The 26810-nt window shown below is 51.2% G+C and overlaps 2 protein-coding genes across 2 annotated transcripts; both read left to right on the top strand.

The window, feature by feature from the left end:
• The first annotated feature begins 8680 nt into the window (after positions 1-8680).
• Positions 8681-9435, top strand: LOC103636448 (histone H3.2). Its single transcript, XM_008658801.3, has one exon. It carries the CDS (start codon positions 8858-8860, stop codon positions 9266-9268), a length of 411 nt encoding a protein of 136 aa, XP_008657023.1. The 5' UTR covers positions 8681-8857; the 3' UTR covers positions 9269-9435.
• A 99-nt stretch (positions 9436-9534) lies between these two features.
• Positions 9535-14147, top strand: LOC100282605 (VAMP-like protein YKT62). Its single transcript, NM_001155513.1, is given in 7 exon segments — positions 9535-9988; positions 10303-10400; positions 10875-10979; positions 11469-11534; positions 12236-12322; positions 13636-13714; positions 13826-14147. Coding segments are annotated over 6 exon segments (633 nt in total). The 5' UTR covers positions 9535-9762; the 3' UTR covers positions 13687-13714; positions 13826-14147.
• Positions 14148-26810: the final 12663 nt, after the last annotated feature.

The following is a 26810-nucleotide window of genomic DNA, read 5'->3' as shown; positions in this document are numbered from 1 at the left end:
TCCTTGTAGGAACTTTGTGTTCCAAGTGATTGAGAAGAGAAAGCTCACTCGGTCCGAGGGACCGTTTGAGAGAGGGTAAGGGTTGAAAGAGACCCGGCCTTTGTGGCCTCCTCAACGGGGAGTAGGTTTGAGAGAACCGAACCTCGGTAAAACAAATCCGCGTGTCTCACTTCATTATTCGCTTGCGATTTGTTTTGCACCCTCTCTCGCGGACTCTATTATATTTCTAACGCTAACTCGGCTTGTAGTTGTGTTTATTTTTGAGAATTTCAGTTTCGCCCTATTCACCCCCCTCTAGGCGACTTTCACACCCTGCTAAACTCTTCACAAGACTGTTGGTTAGTAGAACCAAATATTATGTCATCGACATAAATTTGGCACACAAATAAGTCACCATCACATGTCTTAGTGAAAAGAGTTGGATCGACTTTCCCAACCTTGAAGGCATTAGCAATTAAAAAGTCTCTAAGGCATTCATACCATGCTCTTGGGGCTTGCTTAAGTCCATATAGCGCCTTAGAGAGCTTACACACATGGTCGGGGTACCGTTCATCCTCAAAGCCAGGGGGTTGCTCTACGTACACCTCCTCCTTGATTGGCCCGTTGAGGAAGCGCTCTTCACGTCCATTTGGAACAACCTAAAAGAATGGTGAGCAGCATAGGCTAACAATATGCGAATCGACTCTAGCCTAGCCACAAGAGCGAAAGTCTCCTCAAAGTCCAAACCTATGACTTGGGCATAACCTTTTGCCACAAGTCGAGCCTTGTTCCTTGTCACCACTCCGTGCTCGTCCTGTTTGTTGCGGAACACCCACTTGGTTCCCACCACATTTTGCTTGGGACGTGGCACTAGTGTCCAAACTTCATTTCTCTTGAAATTGTTGAGCTCCTCCTGCATGGCCAACACCCAGTCCGGATCTAGCAAGGCCTCTTCTACCTTGAAAGGTTCAATAGAAGAGACAAAAGAGTAATGCTCACAAAAATTAACTAATCTAGAGCGAGTGGTTACTCCCTTGCTTATATCACCCAATATCTGATCGACAGGATGATTCCTTTGAATCGTCGCTCGAACTTGAGTTGGAGGTGTCGGTTGTGCTTCTTCCTCCATTACATGATCATCTTGTGCTCCCCCTTGATCACATGCCTCCTCTTGATGAACATGTTCATCGTCTTGAGTTGGGGGATGCGCCGTTGTTGAGGAAGAAGGTTGATCTTGCTCCTTTTGTTCCTGTGGCCTCACATCTCCAATCGCCATGGTGCGTATTGCGGTCGTTGGAATGTCTTCTTCATCTACATCATCAAGATCAACAACTTGCTCTCTTGGAGAGCCATTAGTCTCATCAAATACAACGTTGCTAGAGACTTCAACCAAACTCGATGATTTGTTGAAGACACTATACGCCTTTGTATTTGAGTCATAACCTAACAAAAACCCTTCTACAACTTTGGGAGCAAACTTAGAATTTCTACCTTTCTTCACTAGAATGTAGCATTTACTCCCAAATACACGAAAGTATGAAACGTTGGGTTTGTTACCGGTTAGGAGTTCGTAGGAAGTCTTCTTGAGGAGTCGATGAAGGTAGACCCGGTTTATGGCGTGGCAAGCCGTGTTCACGGCTTCCGACCAAAACCGCTCGGGGGTCTTGAACTCTCCAAGCATCGTCCTCGCCATGTCAATGAGCGTCCTGTTCTTCCTCTCTACCACACCATTTTGCTGTGGTGTGTAGGGAGCGGAGAACTCGTGCTTGATTCCTTCCTCCTCAAGATACTCCTCCACTTGAAGGTTCTTGAACTCGGACCCGTTGTCACTCCTTATCTTCTTCACCTTGCGCTCAAACTCATTTTGAGCTCTCCTTAGGAAGCGCTTGAGGGTCCCTTGGGTTTCAGTTTTATCCTGCAAAAAGAATACCCAAGTGAAGCGGGAAAAATCATCAACTATAATAAGACCATACTTACTTCCTCCTATGCTTAGATAGGCGACGGGTCCGAAGAGGTCCATATGAAGCAACTCCAAAGGTCTTGATGTGGTCATCACATTTTTGGTATGATGAGATCTTCCCACCTGTTTACCTGCTTGAAAAGTTGCACAAGGTCTATCTTTCTCATTCAGAGCATCAATTAATTCATTGATCTTATCAATTTTAGTCTTATCTAATCCTTTGAATAAACTAGCATAGTCTACTTCATCATCGCTAGATTCATCATCACTTGAAGAGGCATAAGTAATAGTATTTCGAGTACTTACCTTCTTCTCCTTTGCCATGAGGCAGGTGTGATGCTCGTTGGGGAAGAGAGACGATTTGTTGAAGGCGGTGGCGGCGAGTCCTTCGTCGTCGGAGTCGGACGAAGAGCAATCCGAATCCCACTCCTTTCCAAGGTGTGCCTCGCCTTTAGCCTTCTTATAAACCTTCTTGTTCTCTCTTTTCCCATTTTTTCCTTGTTCCTGGTCACTATCATTATCGGGACAGTTAGCAATAAAGTGACCAATCTTACCACACTTGAAGCAGGAGCGCTTTCCCTTCGTCTTGCTCTTTTTGGGATGCTCCTTGCGACCCTTTAGCGCCGTCTTGAAGCGCTTGATGATGAGTGCCATTTCTTCCTCATTGAGCCCCGCCGCCTCAACTTGTGCCACATTGCTAGGTAGCGCCTCCCTGCTACTTGTTGCCTTGAGAGCGATTGCTTGAGGCTCATGAATTGGACCATTCAACGCCTCATCGACGTATCTTGCCTCCTTGATCATCATTCGCCCGCTTACGAACTTTCCAAGTATTTCTTCGGGCGACATCTTGGTGTACCTAGGATTTTCACGAATATTGTTTACAAGATGTGGATCAAGGACAGTGAAAGACCTTAGCATTAGGCGGACGACGTCGTGGTCCGTCCATCGTGTGCTTCCATAGCTCCTTATTTTGTTGACGAGGGTCTTGAGCCTGTTGTATGTTTGGGTTGACTCCTCCCCCCTGATCATTGCGAATCTTCCTAGTTCGCCTTCCACCAACTCCATCTTGGTGAGCATGGTGACGTCGTTCCCCTCATGTGAGATCTTGAGGGTGTCCCAAATCTGCTTGGCGTTGTCCAAGCCGCTCACCTTATGGTACTCATCCCTGCACAATGAGGCTAACAACACAGTAGTAGCTTGTGCATTTTTATGAATTTGTTCATTGACGAACATGGGACTATCCGTACTATCAAAGTGCATTCCATTTTCTACTATCTCCCATATGCTTGGATGGAGAGAGAACAAGTGACTACGCATTTGTGACTCCAAAATCCGTAGTCCTCTCCATCAAAGTGAGGAGGTTTACCAAGTGGAATGGAGAGTAAATGTGCATTTGAACTATGCGGCATACGAGAGTAATCAAAAGAAAAGTCCGAGTTAATCCTCTTCTTTTTCTCGTAGTCGTTGTCGTCGTTGTCCTTTTGGGAAGAAGAGGACTCGTCGCTGTCGTCGTAGTAGACGATCTTCTTGATGCACCTCTTCTTCTTCCCTTCCTTCTTCTTTTGACTCGAGCCGGAGTCAGTAGCTTTGTTGTCCCTTGGCTCATTGATGAAGGACTCCTTCTCCATGTCGTTGATCACCATCCCCTTTCCCTTAGGATCCATCCCTTCGGGCGATTAGTCCCTTTCTTGAAGAGAACGGCTCCGATACCAATTGAGAGCACCTAGAGGGGGGAGGGTGAATAGGTGATCCTGTAAAAAACTTGAAACTTAATGCCACAAAACTTGATTAGGAGTTAGCACAATAAAGCCAAGTGGCTAGAGAGGAGTTCTTGCAAAACACAATAACCACAAGAAGATCAACACAGATAGACACAGTGGTTTATCCCGTGGTTCGGCCAAGTACAACACTTGCCTACTCCACGTTGTGGCATCCCGACGGACGAGGGTTGCACTCAACCCCTCTCAAGCGGTCCAAATACCCACTTGAATACCACAGTGTTTTGCTTTGTTTCACTATATCCCGCTTACGAGGAATCTCCACAACTTGGAGCCTCTCGCCCTTACAATTTGATGTTCTCAAAGAAGCACGGAAGTAAGGATGGGATGAGCAACGCACACAAGACACAAAATCAGAGCACAAATACGCACACAAGTCACAACTCGAGCTCACAACACAACCCGAAGAGTTCTCTACTCAAATGGAGCTCTAGTTGCTATCACAAGGAATCAAATGCGCGAAATTGGAGTCTTGGTGCTTAGGAATGTTTAGAGAATGCTGGGTGTACTCCTCCATGCGCCTAGGGGTCCCTTTTATAGCCCCAAGGCAGCTAGGAGCCGTTGAGAGCATTCCAGGAAGGCAATTCTTGCCTTCTGTCGACTGGCGCATCGGACAGTCCGGTGCACCACCGGACACTGTCCGGTGCGGATTTCTTTCCTGTTTAGGCGCAGCCGACCATTGGAGACTTGGAGTCGTTGGCGCACCGGACAGTCCGGTGCCCCCTTCAGACCGTTGGCCCGGCCACGCGTCACGCGCGGATTGCGCGGCCGACCGTTGGCTCACCGGACAGTCCAGTGTACACCGGACAGTCCGGTGAATTTTAGCCGTACACCGCCGACGAAATCCCGAGAGCGGCCTTTTCACCAAAGCCAGACTGGCGCATCGGACAGTCCGGTGCACCCAGACCGAGCAGCCTTTTGGCTGTACACAGCCAACTTCTCCATAATTGTTTCTCCTGTTTCTAGCACTTAGACACAATACATTAGTCTTCAAAACAATGTACTAAGTCTAGAAACATACCTTTAATCTTGATTTGCACTTCTTGAGTCCTTGGCATAATTTAACACTTAAGCACTTGTGTTGGACACTAAATCACCAAAATACTTAGAAAAGGCCCAAGGGCACATTTTCCTTTCAGTTTTGCAGACTTTAAAGTGATGTGTTATATAAGGGTGTAGATATGAGTGTAGGGTTGGATATCGAGCAAGTTTGGCTCGGCTCAGCTCGTTGATGAACCGAAACAAATAATCGACTCGCTTGTGAGCTTGAGCTGGCTCAGCAACAACCTAATCCTTATCTGTTAATCCGATTTGTGGCCCTGCTGCTTTCGTTTCTAGCACTTATGTTTTCTTCGAACGTGGCGGTGTTGGGTTTCCTATGAATAGCTCGCGAGACAAAAACAATATATATATATATAAATATATAATCAATTACTAGTTTTTCTAGACCAATTTAACACTAGAAAAGAGTAATATTACTCACAATTTCACATAGCACATCAAAACAACATCAAATTAACATAAATCACTTATAAGTTCATCAATCATAGGTGCATACTTTGTTTTGCTGACAAATAGTTGCTCGTTTGATCTAACTCACTAACAATCCAAACTGAGATGCTAGCTCAAGTCGTGACAAAATTAAAACGAGTTGAGTCAAACTGACCACGAGCCGAGCGAGCTCACAAGTATTTTGTGTGGACCTAAATGAGTGGAGGTTTTATCTCATTATTTTCAAGACTCTTGTATGTTGAAAAGGGTACCGTAATTTTTTTATCGTATATCTCCTTTATCTATCTTATAATATCATCTTATTTAATATTTATAGGACTTATATTGAAACTAGTCCAAAGTTGTCCTCAATGGTTTGCTTAAACTGACATATGCTATGAAGACACAAGAGACACACAAAGATAAAAAAGTAGATATGATCGCAAAAGTAGGACCTCCATTGGGCATAACTAAAAGGATTAAAAGAGGGGTTAGATAATACATAATAATTATGTGTACAAGAGTTCTTACAACACGTTAGGTCGCTAAGACCGTTTTCAGTAGTTCATCCATATGGTCATATAAAACAATGTTTTGCAGTGTAGACTATATTGTTCACGGAGTAAAGTTTGAATACGGGGATGAGTGTCAGAGTACTCGTTAGGGTTTTAGTTATCTCCTGTGTATTTACCCTCTCGCCCCTACTGTAATGAGTCTGGCCCAACTACCGAGTCTATTAATACATATAACGCCACTTAAGGGTTAAGTTTTCCCATAACGAGGATGGTAAGCTACTACAGATAGCCTAATAGAATATATTTGTATTTCTGCAATGATGTTTAATAAATAAAGTAAAATTCTTTGTGCCAGGGACCACACATACACCATATTCGATCTTACTCCTACAAAATTGCCCCGGAAATTGTTTCCGGACATTGTGATTAAGGTTCATATCAAGAGACAACAAACAAAATCGATGTGATCAGTGTCATTTTTGAAATTGCAGCTGATAAAGCAGAACATGTGTCCATTTGGTTTAAGCCGAAACTTTTAGTTTTAGTTTTTGCTCGGTTTTATAAACTTCAGACTTCTAGAATTCTGAACCATTTGGTATGTTGCGGAAACAAAGGCCAAGCAATTCGATGTCTGGTAAAACGAGCATATGGTTATCCACTTATAGTATGTTTTATATAGGCACGGAACAAATGCATAGCAGCATATCACAATAATATTAATTACCTAACAGTCCAACATAAGTACATCACAATTCCTAACATGACATAATTATTGAGTTCAAACATAACATCACAACAAATGTCCATGGTTAATCAACCTAAAACTAGGCTTGCTATAGTTTTTCAGTAGTTCGATTTGGTTCTAGGGTAAAACTAAAACCGACACCATACACATAAGTTTACAAAAGTAAAAAACGAAACCGAAGACCAAAACACCGAAAGTTCGATTTAGTTTTTATGTTTATTTTGTTTTTTTGGTTAATTGAAAAATGCCAAGCATGACTCGAACAACGGGAAGAGTCTCCTTCCTACTGTCTGCGATGGTATCACTTATCCAAACCCATACACAATGAGAAAACTACGCATGCTAAAAATCCTACACATGACGTGTATAAAAATTTGGCTAGACCCATGTGACCATGTCTATGCGGGTTTCGTGCACCTAACAATTTTTTTGTACCCACTGATATCAACATAAAAAATGCATCATGTAAATAACAGTCAGTACATTAATAAGCGAGGATAAAAGAAATAAGTAATAACTAATTTTAACTTAAATTTTGTTACATATAATTTATTTCAACTAAAACATATTCAATCGACAATATTATGAGAAATATTCGTAAGTTACGTTGATTTTAAAGTGGGGTTGTAAACCAATGGATTTATTGGTATATACGGTGAAAGAACAAACATATGCCCACATATCTGTTGGAATTTCCATTCGAACCCATTAAAAACTTATGGGTAAAAAACTCAAATCCATGGCCTAATATAGTAAAACCCATCGGATTTCGGGTACCATTGCTATATGTTGTTCTCAACTACCAACCCGTTGTCCATCACCCTTGGCACTAGCGATGACAATGGATAAATACCCATCGGGTATTAATATCTCACACACATACCCACGAAAAAAAACTCGTCGGGTCACCCGTACACACAAAAGACTAAACATATATCAAATTTATATGTTATACAAACATCAAGTTTATCTATCTAAATACCATTACAAAATTTATATCATCATTCAATCATCCATTCAACAACATCATATATAATTGGATAAAGTAGCAACACTAAGACTCTCTCCAATAACACACTGTAAATTGTCGTGTCCTCTATTTAGCGCACACCAACGTCCTCTAAGCCCCCAACAACATACTCTAAACCAATCGTTAAATTTACAGTGCGACACAACATACGCTAAATGTAGCGCAGACCAGACGTCCGCTATACCGTACACGCCTCGTACTTATGGACATGACGTGACATTTCCTACGTTGCATGCATACATAATCCGCCTGATTGGTTACCCGCACTATCTCATCTTGAATCAGGTTGATTGTGTTAAAAGAATGGTGCCCGATGTTGAATTGTTGCATAATACAATTGTGAATAACTTAGTCAAACTATTTTAATTTTGGTAGAGACAAACAATTTTTTGTTTGCGTATACAAGAAGGTAAATATATAATACATTTTTTTGATAAATTGTCTAGCTATACATGAATGATGAGTATTTTCTCCATAAAATGAAAATGTAGTACAATTTCGCGATGTACAAAAGTAAATTTTTTATAATAGGTAAAACAATGTAAATAACGGAATATGGTAACATCGTAGATATATAGAATCAGATTCAGGGGGCGTTGTTGGAGATAGAGATAATATACAGAACATAATTTTTTAGAGGGTGATGTAAAGGACAGAAAATATTTTTTTAGAGGATGGAATTTATGGGACGCTGCTGAAGTCAGTCTAAGATAGTTCCTTATAACACATTACATATTCCATCACATGACATTAAATAGTTGTTAAACTTTATATGACACTGTGGTTTAAATGGTTGTTAAATAGTCAAAAAAGATTTACGATTGAAGATCAATTTTATGTTTTTGGGCCAAATTTATACCAAGTATTTTATACTATGGGTTAATGGTGTAAAGGCAGATCATTCTAATACTTATATACCTATTGGGTGAAATTTTTTATCCAATAAAAAGCTCAATAGATAAAACATTTAATTTGTATACATATTATAATGAAGAAAATATCCATAAGATATTGCCATCTCCACGTGACACACAGGCCCCCCGTGGATGTCTCTAGAGCGGGACCCTTCCCTTCGTATTCCAGCCAAGCAGAACGCAGGAATCTCCTTCCCACGGATCACTCTGCCACGATCCGCGTGCTCACCCGCAAAACTAATCCACACCGTCCGTCCTCCTCCAATCCAACGCACGAAACCTCATTTCCCTCACGAAGTCCCCGCTGCTGTTCCAAAATTTCACTCTCTCTCCCGCCCACCACCCGTCCCTTATTTAATCACCCCGCCTCCGCACTCAATCTCACACCGCAATCTTCAATCTCCCCAGCAATCCCTAGCAGAAGCCTTCCATCCTCACTCGCTCGATGGCCCGCACGAAGCAGACGGCGAGGAAGTCCACCGGCGGCAAGGCGCCGAGGAAGCAGCTGGCGACTAAGGCGGCCCGCAAGTCTGCCCCTGCGACCGGCGGAGTGAAGAAGCCCCACCGCTTCCGCCCCGGCACCGTCGCGCTCCGGGAGATCCGCAAGTACCAGAAGAGCACGGAGCTGCTGATCCGCAAGCTGCCGTTCCAGCGCCTGGTGCGGGAGATCGCGCAGGACTTCAAGACCGACCTACGCTTCCAGAGCTCTGCTGTCTCCGCGCTGCAGGAGGCGGCTGAGGCCTACCTTGTCGGGCTCTTCGAGGACACCAACCTCTGCGCCATCCACGCCAAGCGCGTCACCATCATGCCCAAGGACATCCAGCTTGCCCGCCGCATCCGCGGGGAGAGGGCCTAAGCGTCATATTTTCTGTCATCAGTGCCCGATCAGAAGATGTAGAGATATGCTGGGTTCTGTAGTTTGGGTTACTGTCGAATCATCGAGTGTTGGCTGTTCACTGCTGTAACTTAATTATCATGATGCATATGAAATGGCAATGAACTCTGTTATCAGTTCTCGAATTTTCCGTTTGGATCCCTTCTTGTTCCTCTGTGCATAATCATTTTATATTTGTGGGGATAACGGGATGAATGGTGAGAAGGATGAATCAGCGTTCAGGCCGAGCGTTCTTTCACAAGTGGTCGTGTAGGCGTGCTGGGCTGTCAACTGGGCCCACTGGCAGGCTAATCTTCCCCTTGTGAATCGTCTTGTACTGTTCTCGTGCTAGGCAGTGGGCTGCGACCGAATCCAACATAAGAGGAAAGGGGCGTTTGCTTTATATTCGTTCTAACCTGCGATCTCCGTCCATCCAGCCGAGAGGTCGTGTGCGCGTGGATCTCTGCGTGGAAGCGATGAAGATTACGGCGCTCCTGGTGCTGAAGCCGTCGACCTCTGGAGCCGGGAGCTCCTCGTCCGGCGGCGAGTCGGGCCCGGAGGCGGTGGTGCTCGCGAACGCGATAGACGTCAGCCACTTCGGCTACTTCCAGCGCAGCGCCGCCCGCGAGTTCATCGTCTTCGTTGCCCGCACCGTCGCTCAGCGCACCCAGCCAGGCCAGCGGCAGTCCGTCCAGCACGAAGGTAACCTCAGATCTGATCGGTTTTTGGATCTCTATAAGATCTGGGGTCCGTACTAAATTGTCCACGCGTGTGGGGAAAATAATGCTGTCTGTTGGTTCATCTAATGTATGCAACTGATCTTACTATTGCCGAAGTTGTTTTTGGTCATCTGAAGAGAATTCGAGCAACGCTTGAACCAATTGCGCTTGCATCTTGCAGTAGCTGCTAGGCGATCATAACATTATGGCTGACCCTGTTTGCTTTAGAGATATGGAATACATTTTTGCTGTTCATTTCCACTCGCTGTTGTGACGTACAATGTCTTTTCATTTCAGAATACAAGGTCCACTCCCACAATAGAAATGGGCTTTGTGCGGTTGCATTCATGGATGATCATTATCCGGTACGGAGTGCATTTTCTCTTCTGAATCAGGTACCAATCGTTATCCCCTAGACTCCCACTTGCCTTTTGCTTTTGGTTTAAGCCCAGGTTACCAATTGTAAGCTGTAGCCAGTCACTTTTCATTCTGTTCAGTTAAAAGTTTGTTTTTCTGAACACAGTGTCTCATAAGATTGTTAGTATAACAATAGATTTGTATGAATGCTACTATTAGTTTGCTGCTTGCTAGCATACAACATACTATGTAGTTGCAGTTGAACTCAACACAACTACAATGTTCTGTGCATTGGACATTGGCAATGCCAAAACTGTTTGCTCCTTGCTAGTTTCTTAATTTTCATTACTGATTGAAAATTAATATCAGTCGTCTTCATCAATTATCAAAATGCTGCTCTTCTTTTATGAGACTCAGTAACTTACTGAGCAGTCTTTATCGATTGTCAAAATGCTGCACTCTTTGTAGTCCCTTTATGAGATTCAGATATTGATATGGTGGGTTTCATGAAGGTTCTTGATGAGTACCAGAAGGCTTATGGGGACTCCTGGAAATCTGTGACTGCAGATGAAACTCAACAGTGGGCTTTCCTGACAGACGCCTTGACAAAATTTCAGGTTCAAACCTTTATGTGAAAACATAAGTACTTTTTGTCCTTGTGTTGAATGATCTAAGCTTGTATAAATTATCACCGTTGGGTTGTTTTCTATGGAAGGTCAGATAAATGGGTTGGATTCCAATAATATGGTTGTTCCGGTACCTTCATTGCAATGTGACATGTTCATTTGTTTTCGATGCCACAAGATTGTTTTGGGATTGTTGTATTGGACACTATTGTATGAGTTGGATGTATAAGCATCTGGTTGTTCCAGGTTGTCAAGTCACTTTGTTCATGATAAAGAGTTAGTTATTCAGCTGGACTTCTCTGGTGACTGCCCAGAAAAAAACATGCTAACTTTTTAATATTATATCATGTGTTGCTTGTGGTTGAATGAAATTTGTTACTGTTATGTGGTTGATATTGGATTATGCCTGTATTCCTTTACACTCTATCTGCCTCATAAAGAAGCATATTCACACTACTCATGATATGTTCATCATTGTAGGATCCTGCGGAAGCTGACAAATTAATGAAAATTCAGAGGGACTTGGATGAAACAAAAATTATCCTAGTAAGTGTGATGTATTTAAATCTTTTATTGCTTACATATTTCAGTTTACAGAATATGTATCATGCATTAAGTACTGTTGGATTAATGTTCATTGCTATAACATAACATATACCTTTGAGTATTGTCTTCTGCAGAATTTCCACTTTAGCTGTAGCCTTCTTCTGCTGGCACTATATATATAGGACGTGTTTGGTTTCTCTTATAATCCGTTTATGGATGAAAATAAACGAGTATTCCACCAAATGCCTAGATTATTTTCGCTTCTAAAAAAATCGACAGCTCAGTAAGCGAGAATTGAATAATCGCGAGAATCATGGCGTTTCCTAGAATCTAAGCATGATGGGGAGAAGCGTGTAACCAAACAGGGCCATAGATGGGTTTACATCCAATCTATGGATCATTAGCCATTAGGCCTTAGTTGCTTCATGCTTGTGCTGGTACTTGATCTAGAATGTCTTACATCTCTGCCAAGTGTGTCTTCGGTCGTTGTTCAAACTGAACTTAGTTTCATTGCAGTCGGGTAACATAGCTGAGTATGAACAGCTCTACATCTTTTAAATGAGAAATGTAACAAGCATAGCATGAAGTTTCTTTTATGGCCTTATGTGCATACTTTAGTCTCTGTGCGCAAATCTTTGAATATATGGGAATCTGACCACAGCTACTAATTGTGGGCCCTTTATGATTTAATATTTTAACAGCATAAAACTATTGAGAGTGTCCTTGCCAGAGGAGAGAGATTGGATAGCTTGGTTGAGAAAAGCTCTGATCTGAGTGCTGCTTCTCAGGTAACCCTATTTTTACTTTGCCAGATGAATTATTTTATTTTATGCTGTTAAAGCATAATATACGTTAAAGCTTTGCTATTTTCTGCTAAATTTTACTGTCATAAACTAAGTACTGAACATGAAGATACTCTTGTACTAATTTGCAAAGAAAAAGAAGTTATTCTTGCTACTAGAGTTGTTCTTATGGTGTACATACTCTGTTAGATGTGTATTGCTGACTTCTTCAGTAGCAATCATCATCTATGGTATTTTTATTAGAAGAAAATTTATGACATGCCATCTTTTATGTTAGTCTCACACTACACCAAACCAGAAATTCCTTGGGGGTCCAGGATTTACTTGAGTGCCAAAATCCAACCGCTAAGGAATTAATCAATTCCTTGGGGTTTGTAGTGAACTGTCGCGATAATTTATATCCTTGGTGGTACCACTCAGCCTCCAAGGAAATATGCAATTTACTTGAGTGTTATTGTGAACCGCCAAGAAAAACAACCATTTCCTTGTGCTATTGTAAACTGTCAAGGAATTAAAATTTTAAAATATGAATTTTTCAAATTACTTTGGATGGAGAAATGACCTAAACATAAGTTGTACTAAAAAGGATCTAAAACCATTTCGTTTAGGGTGTTAAATACGCATTACAAAATTCATTAGACTGAATACAAAAGATATGCATCAGCCATTTACTCACAAATTTTCTTGGAGGTTTTGGCCCCTCCAGAAATTATAATTCCTTGGCGGTTCATGAATTTTCTTGACAATGTGTAACTAGGGGTGATAATGAGCTCTAAATTTTACACTATAAAATTCAAGAATCGGATTGTATTAGGATTGAGCTCTATTTCTATTCGTTTTGAGCTAAAATTGATTAAATGCTCAAACAAACACTGAAGAAACATCTAGATCATGATCCATACCGCCCCTATGTGTAACTTTTGCAATGGACAGATTTTCCCTGGCAGCCAAATCGCCAAAAAATTATTCTTGGGAGTGGACCACCAAGAAAATTGAATTTACTTTGCTCTCTATATACACGATGGCCATTGCATGACACGGTTGCCCCTCAAAAAACATTTCCTTGTCGGTTTCCCCAATTTCCTTGGCGGTTTTAGCTCTCTATATACACGATGGCCATTGCGTGACACGGTTGCCCCTCAAAAAACATTTCCTTGTCGGTTTCCCCAATTTCCTTGGCGGTTTTAGCCCCTCAGGTTTCTGGGTGCTCTTCAGCTTATTTTGGGTTCATAAGTATGCATTATCTCAGTTTGTTCTTATGTATTCACATCCATGAGGAATGTTATTCTGTCTTTCAGATGTTCTACAAGCAGGCAAAGAAGACAAACCAATGCTGCACAATACTGTAAATTTTGGCTCTTCACTCATGGTTGCAAGGTGGTCAATGCTGTTTTTTTTGAGATCTTAATCTTAATTATTGTTAGGCCTTATCATCTCTTTTCATCTGATTAAATTCTCAGCCAGTTTTTCTATTCTTTTTTCTTTCAGAAACAAAAACGGTCGATATCGTGCTAATTTATTTACTGTAAGTTAAGTCGCCAGTGAAGCGTGGACACGTGGTTGCAAGGCCCGAGCTCAGTAAAGGCTATACTGTTCTTCAAGACCTGCCAGAATTGGACTGTTTTCTTGTGAGAATTCCAGCTCTCCAAACAGGCCATGGAGTACCATCAACATTCTTTAGTGACTATGAAACCTCGTAGTACCAGCTAACACCATTTACTCTACTACTACTATATAAGGCTTGCGTCAAACTGCAGAAATCACCAATATGGTTAAATTCTCAAAGCTTGCTGGAGCACATTTTGTGTCCACAACACAACCTATGTCACATTCTTACTCAACTCTACCAAGTTTGGCGCACGCATGTACTTGTTTCACACGCACTTTGCTGGCCTTTCTACTTTCGATTACCTGGCCAGGGGCGTAGCTACATTCAATTGTCGGGGTCGACCGACCCCGACGACTTGCACCACGCTATTTGACCCTGTCGGCCAAGCGCCCAAGGCTAATGAGTAATGACCCTGATGACCTTGCTTCGCCCCTCCTGATCACACGGAAACTGTCTAGTTGTATACTCTTTTCATCTTAAAATAAATACACATCATATTTATTGAGGACTCAAGATTTTCTAAGTTTGACTAAATATTACAAAAAATAATAATATATAATAAATATTATTAGATTGATTGTGAAATATTTTTATAGTAAACTATTTAAATATACAGATATAAATATTATTTTATTTATTTGTTAAACTCGGAAAAGTGAGATATATATTTATCTTAGGGTGGATGGAGTAGTATATGGTTTTGTTCTTGTTCCCTCTGAAATCGTCCATGCTGACAGCCACTCTTGCTCGAACTAACATAACTACTCTACTTCCTAAGTCGGTAAGTCCTCTGTCGCAAAAGCGAAATGGTACGTGGGCGTAATTGTAAAGCAGTTGCTCGGATAGTCGGATGGGCCGGAACTAGCATAGAGTTCAGTTTTTTTTTTTTTAAAAAAAAATCGTCGCCGTTTATTAGCTTAGTACACAGTTACAAACACCATCGAGCGATTGGTTGGGAAATGAGTATTTGGGAGATTTCTGTGGTCGGAAAATTTTATGAATCCGAAACACTCGTGAAGACAAGAAGTCCAACACTCCAACTAGCTGACGCTAAGCTATCAGTTGAAGATCACACAAGTGCACCACCCAAGCCGGCAAGAAACAAAGGTAGCGAAGCGTTGCTTAAAACAGGACAGAACAGCAATACCCGCTAGGCCGCGCTACTCTGCTGTCTGCTCTGCTACGAGCACCCACGGACCCACCCACTTCAATATGCACCAATGCCAGAGGTATTTCACCGCCTCACCCGTCTGGAAGATCAGGCATTCAGAAAGCCAATGACGCGTTACTTACAGTACCGACTACAAATATTTACATGTATACTCAAGATCAGGAGTTAACTATTTTTTTGAATGTCAACGGAGAAAGGTTAGGTGGATGTAGATGTACAGCCAACAACAAAGGTTCAAACTCCTATTTTACCTACTTTTTTATAAAATGGAAAAGGTGACACACAAAGACCGTGGAAACAAAAAAACCCGGTGCTTTATTATAGAGCAGAGACATGTCATTAAGATCATCCCCAATAATTAATAATTTAGTACTAGATTTAGTCTTTGTTTAGGGGTTGTTCTAAAACTCCAAGATAGAGTAGCTCAAGGTTCACAATCTCGTTTTTACTGTTCTGAAATACCGTTTTGACCAAAAAAGTTGACTCTTTATATTTTTAATTTTGTCAAAAATAGGAAAAAGAAACGAGAAATATGAGCTGGTCCTCAATGGGAACAGGAAATTTCCTCGGTTTCTCACTTTTACAGGTCGAGAAATCAAACCCTGGAGCAGCTATAGAGTTAAAGGGGTGTTTAGGACTGTTCTACTCCACCATTTTTACTCTGCCCCCACCAACTCCGTCTGTAGAGTAACTCCACCATAGATTTTACATAGTTTTTGAACTGTTTAGTTTATATGGTGTCGGCGTTTCGAGACAGGGGGGTCCCTAAGCCGACGAGTGAGTGTGCTGCGTGCCCCAGCCCAGATGGGTCGAGCGCGTGGGCGAGCGCGAAGGGGGGAGAGGCGAGGTGGCCGGAGACGGGCGTGAGAGAGGTGGAAGTCCCGCGGCCTTCGTGTTCGTCCCGCGCCCAGGTCGGGTGCGCTCGCAGTAGGGGGGTTACAAGCGTCCACGCGGGTGAGGGAAGCGAGCGGCCCCAAGAGAGCGTCTGTCCCGTCCTCGGTCCCGCGCGGCCAACCTTCTCTAAGAAGGCCCTGGTCCTCCCTTTTATAGTCGTAAGGAGAGGATCCAGGTGTACAATGGGGGGTGTAGCAGAGTGCTACGTGTCTAGCGGAGAGAGAGCTAGCGCCCTAGGTACATGCCAATGTGGCAGCCGGAGAGGTCTTGGCACCTTGCTGGCGTGATGTCGTGGCTGTCGGAGGAGCGACGGAGCCTGGCGGAGGGACAGCTGTTGGAGCGGTCGAGTCCTTGCTGACGTCGCCCTGCTTCCGTAAGAGAGCTGAGAGCCGCCGTCGTCACAGAGCTCGTGGAGCGCCATCATTGCCCATCCGGCGGAGCCGGCCGGATGGGACGCCGGTCTTGTTCTCCGTGACCCGAGTCGGCTCGGGGTAGGATGATGATGGCGCTTCCTGTTGACGTGGCGGGCCTGTGCCCTAGGCAGGGCGACGTGGGGGCTCCTCCGAAGCCGAGGTCGAGTCTGTCTTCCGTTGCCGAGGCCGAGCCCGAGCCCCCGGGTCGGGCGAGGCGGAGATCGTTTGGCCGAGGCCAGGGCGGAGTCCGAGCCCTGGGGTCGGGCGAGGCGGAGTTTCGTCGTCTTCCGGGTCTTAGCCCGAGTCCGAGCCCTGGGGTCGGGCGGAGCGGAGTTCGCCGTCTTCCGGGTCTTAGCCCGAGTCCGAGCCCTGGGGTCGGGCGGAGCGGAGTTCGCCGTCTTCCGGGTCTTAGCCCGAGTCCGAGCCCTGGGGTCGAGCGGAGCGGAGTTCGCCGTCTTCCGGGTCTTAGCCCGAGTCCGAGCCCTGGGGTCGGGCGGAGCGGAGTTTCCCATGGCGCCTTCGGCAGGGCCTGACTGCCTGTCAGACTCACTCTGTCGAGTGGCACTGCAGTCGGAGTGGCACAGGCGGCGTTGTCCTTCTGTCAGACTGGTCAGTGGAGCGGTGGAGTGACGGTGGTCACTTTGGCTCTGCCGGGGGGCGCGTGTCAGGATAAAGGTGTCAGGCCACCTTTGCGTTAAATGCTCCTGCAACCTGGTCAGTCAGCGCGGCGATTTAGTCAGGGTTGCTTCTAGGCGAAGCCAAGGCCTCGGGCGAGCCGGAGGTACGTCCGCCGTTAAAAGGGGGGCCTCGGGCGAGACGGAAGTCTCTCGAGGTCGGCTGCCCTTGGCCGAGGCTAGGCACGGGCGAAGCGTGATCAAGTCACTCGTGTGGACTGATCCCTGACTTAATCGTACCCATCAGGCCTTTGCAGCTTTATGCTGATGGGGGTTACCAGCTGAGAATTAGGCGTCTTGAGGGTACCCCTAATTATGGTCCCCGACAGTAGCCCCCGAGCCTCGAAGGGAGTGTTAGCACTCGCTTGGAGGCTTTCGTCGCACTTTTTTGCAAGGGGACCAGCCTTTCTCGGTTGCATTTCGTTCCGGTGGGTGCGCGCGAGCGCACCCGCCGGGTGTAGCCCCCGAGGCCTCGGAGGAGTGGTTACACTCCTTCGAGGTCTTAATGCCTTGCGTAATGCTTCGGCTGGTCTGGTTGTTCCCTCATGCGAACTGGCCGTAGCCCGGGTGCACGGTCGGGGCTCAAGCTCTCGGGCTGGTATGTTGACGCTGTCAACGGTTTGGCCGGAGCCGGGTTTGCGAGAGCAGCCCCCGAGCCTCTGCACAGGGCGAGAGGACGATCAGGGACAGACTCGGCTTTTTTACATACGCCCCTACGTCGCCTTTCCGCAAGGAGGAGGGGGGGAGAGCGCCATGTTACCCTCGATGGGCACCGAACATGGTGTCTCCGGTGAGCTGCAAGCGGGTAATCCGAGTGGACGTCCGTGCCCCGTTCGTTGGGGGTCGGCTAGGGGCCTAGAGGCACGCCCAAAAGTACCTGCGGGTGATTTGCCGGACCCGGTCCCCTGGCGACGGGGTCCGAGGGCTCGATGCCTCCCTCCGATGGGATTCCGTTACAAGATCGTTCCCGCCGGTCTCGGAAATGTCCTAGGGTACCTCGGGAGCGCAGCCCGAGCCTCGGTTATGTATCGAACGTACCCCTGGTCATCCCTCGCTCGGCGTCTGAGGCGACTGTGAACCCTTCGGGGGCCAGCCTTCGAACCCCTGATCAGTAATGGGCACGGAGCCCGAGCAGCTTGAGGCGGCCATGGAGCCCTTCGGGGGGCTGGCCTTCGAACCTCTGACCAGTAGTGGGTGTCGAGCCCACGCGATCTGAGGCGACTGTCGAAACCCCTCGGGGGGCCAGCCTTCGAACCTCTGATCAGTAGGGGGGGCTCGGAGCCCAGTTCCTTCACAGAGAAGGATCCTTTTCGGGGTATCCCCCTTCCCCGGTCCCTGTTGCAAGAGATAGAGAAAGAGGACAAAGGAAAAAGATACGAAATCGAACGACGTGGCGTACCTCTTTTTGACGCAGCTATTACGGCGAAGGCGAAGCGTCGTCCGCTTCTCCTGCCAGAGGCGCCGCCTGTCCCGCCGCGGAGTTAATGCGACGGGGCGAGTGGTTGGCGGGGCGGCCGTTACGCGTGCGCGAGCCGTTCGAGGAACGGCTGTTTCGCCTCGCGCTTTTTGAATCCCGCGTCCGGTCCGGGCGGTGTGCTGGAAACGGTTTCGCCCTGGCCTTCATATACTCGAGAGGGGGTCCGGTGACGGTTCTTTGCTCTGCTCCCTTCTTTTCCCTTTAGGTTTTCGTAACCCGGGAAACTTTAGTCGGAGAAGAGAAAAACTGCCCTCCCTGCCCCCCGCGCCGCCATTTCCTCCATTTTGGTGATGGCGGATCGAGTGACCATAATCCCCCCGCGCGATCCGTGGCCTTTCTCCACGGTGACGGCGAGTGATCTGGAGGAGCTGGTCGGCGAGGGTTTGCTCCGCCCCCTCACCGACAAGCAGCGGCCAGAGTGGATTCCTCCCGTGGGCGGAGCCGCTCCGTCCCCACCGCCGGGGTACGTCGTGAGCTTCGTCTCCTTCCATGAGCGGGGATTTGGTGTGCCGACGGGCCGCTTTATGCGGGCCATCCTGTTCCACTACGGGGTGGAGTTGCACAACCTCTCCCCCAACTCCATCTCACAGGCCGCTATCTTCGTAGCGGTATGCGAAGGGTACTTGGGGATCGCCCCTCATTGGGATTTGTGGACTCATCTCTTCCTCGCCGAGCCTTTCACCTTGTCGACGGGGGAGAGGAGGATCCGTGCAGCGGTGCGGGCCGGCGGCTGCATTCTCTTGTTGAGGCAGTCGCGGGCGTTGCAGTACATTCCTGCCATTCTTGCGTCTTCGAACAAGGGGTGGCAGCGCCGGTGGTTCTACCTCCGGAATGACGGTGAGTTGCTCCCACCGTTCTCCCAGCGAGTAGTTACTGCTGCCACCGACGCCTGGCGTCACGGGACCCCGCACGAGAGGCAGAAGAATCTCGAACCCCTTCTCCAGGCCCTGAAGGAGTTGCGGGAGGGGGGACTTACCGCTGCGGGAGTGATCGCCGCTATCCACCGTCGGAGGGTGCTTCCATTGGCGGAGCGGCGGCTGCCGCTCTGGGAGATGACCCCGGAGGCCGACTGGGAGGGCTCACGAATGTCCCCTGATCCTCTCCCCTTCAACGCCCTCCAATGGCGGGTGTCGGCTGCGATGGGGAAGCCGGACCCCCACGCATACTCCCAGCTTCGGATGCGCCCCGACCAGGGGTGTGTAACTTTGGTGAGTGTTCGCTCCTTCCTTCTTCGTATATCGGGTCGCTCCGGGTCCTTATGGTCGGGTTTCTTTCCCCCCATTTTTCAGGAGGTGGGGTGGCACAAACCCTCCCTGCCACGGGTCCCGGAGGACGCGGCGGACCGAGCAGCGCGGCGGGTTGCCGCGGAGGAGAAGAAGAAGAAGAAGGACGCGGAGAAGGCCCGGGCCCGTGAGCGGAGGCGGGCTCGGGATGCCTTGGAGAAGCGCCGTCGCCAGCCGGAGACGCCCGACGGCGATGATGACGATGATGATGATGAAGAGGATGACATGGCCGCCCGTCTCGGCCTCAGCCCCGGCTTGGGGTGTGGCCAGGAGCCGTCGAGCCAGCCCTGACATGGCCGCCCGTCTCGGCCTCAGCCCCGGCTTAGGGTGTGGCCAGGAGCCGTCGAGCCAGCCCCCGAGCGGGCCGACTCGGTCAGCCCCCGAAGTCGGGGCGTCGGGCTCCCGACCCGAGGCACGGGGGCGATCCGAGAGGTCACCTGACCCCTCAGCCGGAGGAGCTGGGGCAGCTCCGGAGGTCCAGGCCAGGGCGTCTGTTCCCCAGGGGCCGCCGCTCGTGTCGGCGGCGCATGGGGGTGACCCTCAAGTCATCGCGGCCGTGCCCGGGGAATCTGCTTCCCGGGCGCCCCCAGCAAGGGTGGTGCCGAAGGTGCCGGCGAAGCGGACCTCGGCGGCTGCTTCGGGAGCCGGGATCCAGGAAGGCTCCCCCCAGGGGCGGTGGACCATGGCCCGAAGTGGGTGAGTATCTCGGAATGTCTTCGTCTTGGCTTCCCATTCATGTGTCTCGGTCGTGATCTTTCTTTCCTCCTCTCTTTTTTTTATACCCAGCAAGCGAAGTCATGGCCAGACCGACCTGGCACCCCGGAAGGCCCTCAAGACGGCGCCGGACTGTGTGGCCAGCGCCATTCAGCCGACCCTTTCGCGGGGTACTTCACCGCAGGGGGCTCGGGCGTCGCCGGTCTCTGAGGAGCGGGCTCCCGAGACCGGCTCTTCTGCCGAGGCGGCCATCGTGGTTGAGGAGGCGGCTGACGCCCACGTGGCCCTGAGCCCGCTTGTCGTGCCGGTCATGCCGGCGCCTGCCACCGCCGAGGTTGCCGCCGTCCCTGTCGGAGGGCGTCCAGTTGCCGCCAGCGTCGGGATGGCTGATGCGTCGGCACCCAAGACCTCAGAAGAGGTGGGCGTGGACGCGCGATCCGTCCAGCCGGGTGACAGCCTCATCGCTGTGCGGCGGAGCCCCGAGGCCCGGTGCCCGTTGCTCCGATTTCGGACCCGCGAGGCCTCGGACCCTGTCTTCGTTCTCGACGATGAGCAGGAGGACCAGTCCTGGGGTGAGCTCCGCGAGTGTGCAGAGGCAACGGTGGGGTCGCTCCGGTCGTCGCTGGAGGTTTTCTGCAGAGACGTCCCCAAAATCCTCCAGGTTGCGGTTTCAGGCATACCTTTTTCCTTCTGTGAGCGAGACACTCGTCGTGACGCCCTGTTTTCTTTCCCCAGGATCTGACGGACCGGAGCGCCGCCAAGTCGTCGTTCATCCGTCGCGAGGTCGATGTCTGGGGCTCGCTGCGATCCCTGAGGTCCTCGCTCGCCGGGGCTACCACGCGCCTTTCTCAGCAGGATGCCAAGGTGGCGGACCTCCAGCTGCTCTGCGCCGACCTGAGAGCCGAGGCGGCAGCAGCGCGTGCGGAGGCGCAACAACAGCGATCGGAGCTCGTCCAGGTCGTCGAGGAGCGGGACCGATCTCAGGGCCGGGCTGCCGAGGCCGAAAGCCGAGCCGAGACCCTCGCGACTGACCTAGCCGCGGCCCAGGTCGCGGCCTCGGAGCATCGTGCCCGAGCCGGAGGTACGTCTTGGTCCTCCCTGGTTCTTGTTCTTGTCTGTTTCCTTTGCTTGTGCTTGAGATATTTCTCCTGGTTGCTTGCAGAGCTTGAGTCCGCCCTTGACGAGTCCGCCAAGGCGCTCGCCGAGGCGCTTGCCGGAGCTGCCGAGCAGAGGGAAGCTGACCTCGCGGCCATGTCCGAGGCCGCCTCGGACTTTTATCGTGTCCTCGGCTCCGGCGACGTCCCTTCAGGAAGCTCCCCTCAGAGCCGCCTTCGAGCCTTGGGTGATCACGCGCGCGGTAGAGTCCGCGAGGCGCTACACCACGGCGTCAGGCGGGCCTTCACCGTGCTTGCTTCCCACTACGTTGTGGACCTGGAGCGGGTCAGTGAGGGGTACTGTCTTCCTGACGAAGACGATGCTGCTCTGGCGGAGGTCCAGCGGCTTGACGCGGTCGCCGCGGGTCCGAGCGCGGTGCTGGCGACCACCTTTGAGGCGGAGATCCTTCCCCCTGCGCCGTCGCCGGAGGCCGAGATGGACCCCACCGACGGCGGGGGTGGAGCTGAGGGCGCGGCTCCTTCCCAAGGCGGTGCCTAATTCTCGTTTGAACAATCTCTTGTTGGGTGTGCGTCTCACCGCGGCTGCTGAGGCCTGAACACTTTGTCTTTCTTGCATGAAGTCGTACTCCCCTTTCTTTCCATCTGCATGTTCGTCCTAGCTTGTCAATAATAGGGTGGCTTCTCGAGTTGGGTCATTCTTCGTGACAGGTGATGAGTGAGGTATCCCTAACCCGGAGGTACAGGAGTTCCTCGGCTCAGTCGGCCTTGCCATTTACATGTACCCGCGTTCGCTCCTCGAGACCCTGCTTCTGACATAGCCGGGAGGACGCAAGAGGCCCCTTTTTTGATTGAAATTTTTTGACACGGAGAAGTATGCCCAATCTTGACGTAGAGGGGTTCCCCCTTTTTAGCCCCCGAGGGAGGGTCGGGCTCTGCCGAGGCGAGGCCGACCCTTCCTTGATGACCGAGGCGCAGAGGCTGCCTGACGGATCAGACTCAGGTCCGAATATCCAGCGAGTGCTCGGCGACATCCCTCGGTATGCCGGGCATGTCCGAGGGACTCCACGCAAAGATGTCGGCGTTTGCGTGGAGAAAGTCGACGAGCACTGCTCCCTACTTGGGGTCGAGCCCGGAACTAATCCGGACCTGATTGGAGGTGTCACCACTGGGGTCGAGAGGGACGGCCTTAACCGTCTCTGCTGGCTCGAAGTTGCCGGCTTGGCGCTTCACGCCTGGCACCTCCTTGGAGAGGTTCTCCAGGTCGGCGATGAGGGCTTCGGACTCGGCGAGGGCCTCGGCGTACTCCACGCACTCCACGTCGCATTCGAACGCGTGTTTGTATGTGGGGCCGACGGTGATGACCCCGTTGGGGCCCGGCATCTTGAGCTTCAGGTAAGTGTAGTTGGGGACGGCCATGAATTTCGCGTAGCATGGCCTCCCCAGTACGGCGTGGTAGGTTCCTCGGAACCCGACCACCTCGAACGTTAAGGTCTCCCTTCGGAAGTTGGAGGGCGTCCCGAAGCAGACGAGGAGGTCGAGTTGTCCGAGGGGCTGGACGCGCTTCCCAGGGATGATCCCGTGGAAGGGCGCAGCGCCTGCTCGGACGGAGGACAGATCGACGCGCAGGAGCTTGAGGGTCTCGGCGTAGATGATGTTGAGGCAGCTGCCTCCATCCATCAGGACCTTGGTGAGCCTGACGTTGCCGATGACAGGGTCGACGACGAGCGGGTATTTCCCCGGGCTCGGCACATGGTCGGGGTGGTCAGCCTGGTCGAAGGTGTTGGGCTTGTCGGACCAGTCTAGGTAGACTGGCGCCGCCACCTTCACCGAGCAGACCTCCCGGCGCTCTTGCTTGCGGTGCCGAGCCGAGGCATTCGCCGCATGCCCTCCATAGATCATGAAGCAGTCGCGGACCTCGGGGAACTCTCCTGCTTGGCGATCCTCGTTCTGGTAGTCGTTGCGGGCCCTGCCACCCTCGGCGGGTGGCCCGGCCCTGTGGAAATGACGTCGAAGCATGATGCACTCCTCGAGGGTGTGCTTGACGGGCCCCTGATGGTAGGGGCACGGCTCCTTGAGCATCTTGTCGAAGAGGTTAGCACCTCCGGGGGGCTTCCGAGGGTTCTTGTACTCGGCAACGGCGACAAGGTCCGCGTCAGCGGCGTCGCGTTTCGATTGCGACTTCTTCTTGCCTTTCTTCTTGGCGCCGCGCGGAGTAGACGCCTCGGGAGCCTCTTCCGACGGGCGGCCCTGGGGCTGCTTGTCCTTTCGGAAGATAGCCTCGACCGCCTCCTGGCCAGAGGCGAACTTGGTGGCGATGTCCATCAGCTCGCTCGCCCTGGTGGGGGTCTTGCGACCCAGCTTGCTCACCAGGTCGCGGCAAGTGGTGCCAGCGAGGAACGCGCCGATGACATCCGAGTCGGTGATGTTGGGCAGCTCGGTGCGCTGCTTCGAGAATCGCCGGATGTAGTCCCGGAGCGACTCCCCCGGCTGTTGCCGGCAGCTTCGAAGGTCCCAGGAATTCCCGGGGCGCACGTATGTGCCCTGGAAATTGCCGGTGAAGGCTCGGACCAAGTCGTCCCAGTTGGAGATCTGCCCCAGAGGCAGGTGCTCCAACCAGGCGCGAGCAGTGTCGGAGAGGAACAGGGGGAGGTTACGGATGATGAGGTTGTCGTCGTCCGTTCCACCCAGTTGGCAGGCCAGGCGGTAGTCCGCGAGCCATAGTTCCGGTCTCGTTTCCCCCGAGTACTTCGTGATGGTAGTCGGGGGTCGGAACCGGGTCGGGAATGGCGCCCGTCGGATGGCCCGACTGAAGGCCTGCGGACCGGGTGGTTCGGGCGATGGACTCCGATCCTCCCCGCTGTCGTAGCGCCCCCCACGCATGGGGTGGTAGCCTTGGCGCACCCTTTCGTCGAGGTGGGCCCGACGGTCGCGTCGATGGTGCTCGTTGCCGAGGTGGCCCGGGGCCGCAGGCGCGGTGTTGCGCGTGCGCCCGGTGTAGACCGAGGCTTCCCGCATGAATCGGGAAGTCGCGGCATGAGGTTCCGAGGGGTACCCCTGCCTTCGGGAGGCAGTGCTCTCGGCCCGTCGGGCCGCAGCGCCTTCTAGGAGATTCTTGAGCTCTCCCTGGATTCGCCGACCCTCGGTGGTTGATGGCTCCGGCATCGCGCGGAGGAGCATCGCTGCGGCTGCCAGGTTCTGGCCAACCCCGCTGGATGCGGGCGGCGGCCTGACCCTGACATCGTTGGCGACGCGGTGCTGGAGACCTTGGGGCAGGTGACGTATTTTCCGGCCGGGGGTTGGCCCGCCCATGCCTGCCCGGTGTCCCGACGGATCGGCTCAAGCGCTCCTGTTCCCTCGTTGGGCCTGGCCTGCGCCTCGCGGACTTGCTCGAGTTGTGGGTCGTAACCCCCCGCCGGAGCGGGGACCACAGCTAGCTCCCGTGGGATGTCGGCGCGAGGCACCGGCCTAGGAAGATCACCGTCCTCCGGCATGCCGAGATGGTTGCCTTCGGAGGGATCCCCTAGCTCGATGTGGAAACATTCGCGGCTTGGGCCGCAGCTCTCGTCGTCAAGGCTGCGGCTTCTGTCGGAACAGTCGGAGAGGCAGTAGTCACATGCGGTCATGAAGTCCCGCATGGCACTGGGGTTGCCAAGTCCGGAGAAATCCCAACAGACGCTGGGATCGTCATCTTCCTCGGACCCAGAGGGCCCGTAGGTTGAGACGTCCGTCAACCGGTCCCAAGGCGACCGCATACGAAACCCCAGTGGGGTTGCACTCGCCTCAATGAGAGCACCCGCCAAAGCGAGGTCGTTTGGCGGGTTGAGGCCGAGTCGAAATGACGTAAGATGGGAGTTAGTCGGTACCTTTTGGTCGACGAGGAGCGACGTAGTCACATCGGGGATTGGTTGTACCGTCATCCCAGGTACGAGGGCGACGTCCTGCAGGCTTTCCGCGAGCGCGCTGGCGTCGTCTTCTTGCTCGGGGTCGGCGTGTCGCGGGGGGACGACGCTTGCCTTCGTCTCGAACGCGAGGTCGACGTCCGGCGTGCCTTCCGTCGGGGCGTCGAGGGCGTCGATTCGCTCGACGGCCGACAAAGCGCGGCCTCCCGCTAGGCCTTGATGGCCCCGCCTCCTCCTCCGTTGGCGGGGGAGAGGACGGAGCGAGCTCGAATGTTGTTCTTCCACCACGCGGGGAAGATGTCGCTGATTCCGCCGCCGGCGGGCGGGTTGTCGGCCGCCATTGTCGTTGTCGCGCGGCGGTGGAAGAAGTATCATGTCGTAGCTGCCGTCGAAGGACATGAACTCAAGGCTCCCGAAACGGAGCACCGTCCCGGGCCGGAGAGGTTGCTGGAGACTGCCCATCTGGAGCTTGACGAGGAGCTGTTCGTCAGCACGCAGCAGGCCCCTACCTGGCGCGCCAACTGTCGGCGTTTCGAGACAGGGGGGTCCCTAAGCCGACGAGTGAGTGTGCTGCGTGCCCCAGCCCAGATGGGTCGAGCGCGTGGGCGAGCGCGAAGGGGGGAGAGGCGAGGTGGCCGGAGACGGGCGTGAGAGAGGTGGAAGTCCCGCGGCCTTCGTGTTCGTCCCGCGCCCAGGTCGGGTGCGCTTGCAGTAGGGGGGTTACAAGCGTCCACGCGGGTGAGGGAAGCGAGCGGCCCCAAGAGAGCGCCTGTCCCGTCCTCGGTCCCGCGCGGCCAACCTTCTCTAAGAAGGCCCTGGTCCTCCGTTTTATAGTCGTAAGGAGAGGATCCAGGTGTACAATGGGGGGTGTAGCAGAGTGCTACGTGTCTAGCGGAGAGAGAGCTAGCGCCCTAGGTACATGCCAATGTGGCAGCCGGAGAGGTCTTGGCACCTTGCTGGCGTGATGTCGTGGCTGTCGGAGGAGCGACGGAGCCTGGCGGAGGGACAGCTGTTGGAGCGGTCGAGTCCTTGCTGACGTCGCCCTGCTTCCGTAAGAGAGCTGAGAGCCGCCGTCGTCACAGAGCTCGTGGAGCGCCATCATTGCCCATCCGGCGGAGCCAGCCGGATGGGACGCCGGTCTTGTTCTCCGTGACCCGAGTCGGCTCGGGGTAGGATGATGATGGCGCTTCCTGTTGACGTGGCGGGCCTATGCCCTAGGCAGGG

The sequence above is a fragment of the Zea mays genome, chromosome 8 (genome assembly GCF_902167145.1).
Source record: "Zea mays cultivar B73 chromosome 8, Zm-B73-REFERENCE-NAM-5.0, whole genome shotgun sequence".
Taxonomy (NCBI): Eukaryota; Viridiplantae; Streptophyta; class Magnoliopsida; order Poales; family Poaceae; genus Zea; species Zea mays.
This window is presented reverse-complemented; position numbering and strand designations above follow the sequence as displayed.